At 35.4% G+C, this 6,387-nt stretch overlaps 1 protein-coding gene across 1 annotated transcript; it reads right to left on the minus strand.

The window, feature by feature from the left end:
• Positions 1–239: 239 nt before the first annotated feature.
• Positions 240–3,415, minus strand: LOC105261864 (galactose-specific lectin nattectin). Its single transcript, XM_059128821.1, has 3 exons — positions 3,226–3,415; positions 2,416–2,524; positions 240–578 (listed from the first exon to the last, which is right to left on the minus strand). Exons 1-3 carry the CDS (start codon positions 3,382–3,384, stop codon positions 301–303), a joined length of 546 nt encoding a protein of 181 aa, XP_058984804.1. The 5' UTR covers positions 3,385–3,415; the 3' UTR covers positions 240–300.
• Positions 3,416–6,387: the final 2,972 nt, after the last annotated feature.

Consider the following 6,387-nt stretch of genomic DNA (forward strand, 5'->3'; position numbering starts at 1 on the left):
TCTTTAATTAATTTTTGTAATTTTTTTAAACTTAAGGTAATCTCTTCTTTGTATTGTGAAACGTATTATTTTACTAAGATTTATTTTAAATATTATCTTGGCTTTAATTACGCTTTATTTTAATTTAAACATAGAGGAAAAAAAACAGCAACGACTATATTTCGCCCCCTACGATTTTGTGTAATAAAGAAGTTTTTTTGTAAACTATAAAAAAATTAAAAAAAAAAAAAACAAATGTCTTTTATTTTATTAATTTTTCCAAATTAAGAATTTTATTTCTCAAAAAAATGTTGGATTCTTTTAAAATTGATTATAGGTATAACGGCAAGAACCCTTAGCACCACAGGCGGGTTCGGTGGCTCGGGAACAGATGAAAAACTGTTCCGAGGTACAACTGCTCGATGTCCATTCAAATTTGTTATTTGTCGAGACACAATGATTGCGATTGTTGGCGTTGGTGGGTGGTTGACCTTTGGTCCATTGGGTGTAGTTGAAATTTGCACCACTTGACAGCCAGGTGTATTGTCGATGGGCAGCCAGGTCAGAGCCTGATATCCAAAAGCCAGCGTTGTCTATGTCTAAGGGTGAAAGGGAGAATGAGAGAGAATTTGAATTGGGAATTTAAAATATAATGACAAATGCATAATGACGCTTTTACACCATGTGATCCCTGATCAGCTGATTACAGGCACTATTGTGAATGAAAGCATAGAATAAAGATAAACAAATAGAAAATAAAGAGTAAACAATTTTTTTAGATTTTTATTATTGCCACTTGAATACCTAGTTATGTCAAAATCACTACTGTTTTGCCTAAATGCTTTGATGTCATTCACAGTTACTCAGTTTTGACATTTAGAGCTGATCCGTAGGAGCCATGAAATTTCTTGATAACATACGGCAGCTTAGGGAAACGTGTACCCATGGTAAAATTAAGAAGATCAAGTCATTTCAAATAAGCATTCCCAACTCTGCCTTTTTTTGTAATTTACCTTGTCAAATTTCACTGCATAGAAAACAGGTTCCCATCTCTGATTTGTTTATGTATTATTTACATTTATAAATACCCATATTGACAATGAGATGTCAAATGAATAATTTTGAAAAAATTGTAAACATATGATTGCATGACTTTACCTTCTTGATTCTGCCATGCGCCTACCCTAAGGTGAGAATACATAAAACGCTTTTTTGACTGGCTTAAGTCATCGACTGGCTTCTTCGAAAAAGAACAGATGAGCGTAGGGCCAACATCGAACTAAGTCAACCTATAACTCTATTTTTCCTCTACGAAGAAGCCATCTGATGACTTAAGCCGGTCAAAATAGCGTTTTAGGCTTTTGAGTTTGTATGGCAACGCCATGGTAGAAGTATCAAGGTAGATGCATCAACGCTGATATGTCAACACTTTTTAAAATATTTTTGTTTTTCAAAAATTAGTAGATTTTTATAAGTTTTCTTCTACGACGCCAATCGAAGGTTGTTATGCATTCTTTAACAATTTTTGCAAATTTAATTAATTTTTCAATTTCAAAATTGGTTTGACAGTTCATTGTCCCAGCAGCTGTGTCGATGCGCCAGCTGTATTCTTCTACCATGGGAAACGTCTACCCTGGGCTTTTGAATTCGTATGGCAACACCATGGTGACATTTATATGTCAAAATTTTTAAATGTTTTTTTTTTTCAAAAATTGGCAGATTTTTATACGTTTTCTTAAAGGACGTCAATCGGAGGTTATTATAATATGTGTTTTTCAACAATTTTTACAAATTTGAAAAATTTTTTCATTAAAAATTTAGAATCGCAAAATTTTTTGACAGCTTCTTGTACCAGCAGCTGTATTGATGCGCCTACCTGAACTATTTTATCATGTGTCTACCCTAGACTTTTGAATATGAATATGGCAACACCAAGGTAGAAGAATTCAGGTAGATGCATGTACGCTGATATGTCAACATTTTTAAAATATTTTTTTTAAAAAAATTAGTAGATTTTTATAAGTTTTCTTATACGACACCAATCGGAGGTTGTTACGATATGCATTTTTCAATAAATTTTACAAATTTGATTAACTTTTTATTCAAAATTAGTTTGACAGTTCATTTTCGCAGCAGCTGTTTTGATGCGACTACCTTCTTTATTCTTCTACCATGGACATTACGATTTTCATATAATTGATCTTTTAAGGTGAATGTACATAAAATGCTTTTTTGACCGGCTTAAGTCATCGGCTGGCTACTTCGTAGAGGAACAAAGGAGTTTTAGATTGGCTTGGTTAGACTTTGGGCCCCTAGGCTCCTTTGTTCTTTTCCGAAGAAATCAGCCGATAATTTCAATAGAAACAAGACTCCTTGAGCAGTTTCATTGTGATTCTGTTCTGAAGCCTTGAATTGAGCAGCAGCTTCTCTACTCACAATTTGCAAACAAATAATTGCCTAAATTTTCATTCTCCGCCTCAGATTCGATAGCAGTCAGTGACATTCCACGGGCGGCACAAATATAATTGGCTTGGAACCAGTTCACCTGAAAAAATATGAGAAATTGTTGTCAAAATTTCAAAAATGGTATCAGAATAAAGACCAATGAGGGCCTTCGGGGCTTTGAGGCCTTGTTCAGAGGCCGTGCAATTCTCTTAAGGTGAGAATACATAAAACGTTTTTTTGGCTAGCTTAAGTCATCGGCTGGCTTTTTCGTAGAGAAACAAAAGAGTTTTAGGTTGTCTTAGTTTGATTTTGGGCCTATGCTCCTTTTTTCTTTTCCGAAGAAGCCAGCCGATGACTTAAACCAGTCAAAGAAGGGTTTTATGTATTCTGATCTTTAGGTTTAGAAATCTTTGAAGATTCCTCATATTTTTCTTCTTCTTAATATAGATGACCCTCAACGGTCTAGGGGAAATATGAAAAGGCCTCCTTTATGTAAACTACCCTTCAAAGTCTTCTAGATCTAAAGGTGGGAAAATATAAAGCATTATTTGGTTGGCTTAGGTCAGCGACTGCTTTCTTCGTAGAGGAACAAATGAGTTTTAGGTTGACTTACTTCTATTTTGGACCTAGGCCCCTTTGTTCCTCTACGAAGAAGCCAGCCGATGACTTGAACCAGTCCAAAAAGATTTTTATGAATTCTCACCTTTACAGATCTTGGAGGCCTTCATAAAACCGAAAACACTATATTTGATAAGATAGATTCATCCTTAGAATTTCCTTAGAGTTATATGCAATTCTCACCTTTTGCGACACACCCACATAGTATTGTTTCTCACCCAAAACGACGGTCAAACCCAAAGATCTCGGTGATATGACCACAGTGGCGGAGGTCTCATCACCAGCACCACCAAACACCACCAAGGCCACAAATAAAATCGAAACTTTCCAGGTAAACGTCATGCTAAAGATTTAGAATTGTCAAACAATGATCTTAACCTGGTCCCCAACTGCTCCATATATAGAGACAATAGTTTTCGATTTCAAATGTAGTTTCAGTTTTTGAAATATATTACAACAATTTAGGGGATTTTTCCAGTTCTGAAAACCTTATCACAAAATTTGCATTACTGTGGAATACCTTCAGCCAATCTGACATTGATAAATGAGGAACCATTCATTTTTTTTTCGTTGGAAACAATGTAATTTTTGCGAGTTATTGGAAAATACGCCCAACGGAACTGAAATATTTGTTAAATTCATAAAATTTTATAGACATTTTTTTAATATTAAATGTAAGAATGCATAAATGTAAGAATCCCTAAAAGTGAGAATACATAAAATGCTTTTTTTGTCTGGCTTTAGTCATCGGCTGTCTTCTTCGAACTAAGTAAACCTAAAACCGCCTTTTTCCTCTACGAAGAAGCCAGCCGATGACTTATGCTAGTCAAAAAAGCGCTTTATGTATTCTCACCCTAAAGGTGAAGCTACATAAGCAGCTTGGCATATGTCAAATTATAGCAACGACGGCAGGATTTGAGTGAGGTTCTGGAATCATTTTATGGTATGTCAGAAAATATTCCATCCATTTTGTTTTTCTGTCATACCTTTCCGGATTGCTTTTTGATCAAAGAACAAAGTAAAGTTTTGGGTGGCCAAGTTTAAAATATGGGTCGAAAACGATCTATGGCAACCTAAACTCCTTTGTTTATTCTTTTATGAAAAAGTCGTCCAATGACTTAAGGTTCAATTATGCGCGCCATAACCACATAAAACCGCTATTCATAGCAAACTTATGGGGTGTAATGCGTCATTTATTTGTGACATACCATAACCCCATAGCCATAACCCTTACCATAGATACCAATTGAATTGTGGTTTTCTGCCGTAACCATAACTTTTTATGATTATGACACGCATAATCGAATTTTAAATCATTGAATGACTTTTTCATAAAAAACAAAAGAGTTTAGGTTGCCATAGTTCGATTTCGACCCATAATTTAAACTTGATCACCCAAGACTTTACATTGTCCTTCGATTAAAAAGCAATCCGGTAACTTATGCCAGAATAAAGGTCAAAATACATAACAAGATTAAATGTGTATATGGTTAAGGTTATTGATATGGCTATGGCGATGTTGTATGTTACATCTAATGGAATGTTTATGCCAGAAAGCAATCCTTTTAAGGTGAGAATACATATAACGCTTTTTTTACTGGCTAAAGTCATCGGCTGGCTTCTTCGTTAAAGAACAAAGGAGAGTGGCTCAAAAATCGAACTAAGTCAACCAACCTAGCCAGCCGTTGATTTAAACCAATAATAAAAATGTTTTATGTATTCTCGCCTTTAAGGTGTTTTTATTTTCTGGCAGAAGTCATTGACGGGCTTTTTTCTAAAAAAAAAAATAAATGAGCGTAGGGTGCAGAAGAATAAATTATAGGCTAAAATCGAACTAAGTCAACCTATAAATCCCTCCACCTTCAAAAGGAGGGTATATTAACTTTGTCATTCCGTTTGTAACATCCTAAAATATTCGTCGTAGGCCCCATAAAGTATATATATTCATAATCAGTATAAAATTCTAAGTCGATTTAACGATGTCCGTCTGTCGATCTATTCGTCTGTCTGTCTGTTGAAAACGCGATACAGCCCACATTTTTTGACGTAGAGCTTCAAAATTTTGCAGAACAATTTGTATTGTGTCTAGTATGGTTGGTATTGTTTTGGAATACCCGCCATGTAACGATACTTCCCGATATTCGGTATTTTGGTGATTTTGTCCACATTTTTCCACGGATTTATCTAAAAATTAGCGTTTGTAGTTCGTAATAGGTTCTAGCTCCTGTGACGAAACATCGTGTTTATAGGTCCTCGTTTTGGTATAGTCCCTATACCTCCTGATAGTCGGTGTTTTGACGATTTTTGCCAAATTTCTTCCATGGATATGTCAAATAATTGGTATTTGTAGGTCATAATGGGTTCTAGCTCCGGTGGCGAAAAGTGTATATAGGTCCTTGTTTTGGTATAGCTCCCCTACCTCCCGATAGTAGGTGTTTTAAGGATTTTTGCCGAATTTTTCCATGCATATTTAAAAAAAATGGTATTCTTAGGTCATAATGAGTTCTAGCTCCGGTGGCGAAATATTGTATGTATAGGTCCACGTTTTCGTATAACCCCCATATAATAGTACCTCCCGATATTCGTTATTTTTATGCTTTTTGGCAAATTTCTCCACGAATTTGTCTAAAAATTGGTATTTGTTGTTTGAAATGGCTTCTAGCTCTGGTGACGGAACATTATATATAAAGGTACCTCCCGATAGTCGGTGTTTTGACGATTTTTGCCAATTTTTTCCATGGATTTGTCCGAAAATTGGTATTTGTAGGTCATTATGGGTTTTTGCTCCGGTGGCGGAACATGGCATGTATAGGTCCACGTTTTCGTATAACCCCCATATAACAGTACCTCCCGATATTCGGTATTTTTATAATTTTTGCCCAATTTCTCCACAGATTTGTCTAAAAATTGGTATTTGTAGTCCGAAATGGCTTCTAGCTCTGGTGGCGGAACATGGTATGTATAGGTACACGTTTTTGTATGGCCCTCATATAATGGTACCTCCGGATATTAAGTTTTTTAATGATTTTCACCTCATTTTTCTATAAAAATTGGTATCTGTAGTTCATAATGGGTTCTAGCTCCGACGGCAGAACATTGAAAATTTAGGTCCACGTTATCCTATATCGAACATACGACGATACCCACCTAGGATTTTGATAATCCTAGTCATATTTACCCACCGAATTGTTTCCAATTTGGTATTTAAGAAGATTTGGCAGAGGATAAACCTTGAATTATAAAATTCTATGTGGAGGTTCCCGTTTTGGTATGGCCCCCATACAAAGGCCTCACCCACTTTATGTTTTTTTTTGAAAGTTTAACAGCTTTATCCAGGCGGTCTTA

This window comes from Musca domestica, unplaced genomic scaffold, assembly GCF_030504385.1.
Source record: "Musca domestica strain aabys unplaced genomic scaffold, Musca_domestica.polishedcontigs.V.1.1 58, whole genome shotgun sequence".
Taxonomy (NCBI): domain Eukaryota; kingdom Metazoa; phylum Arthropoda; class Insecta; order Diptera; family Muscidae; genus Musca; species Musca domestica.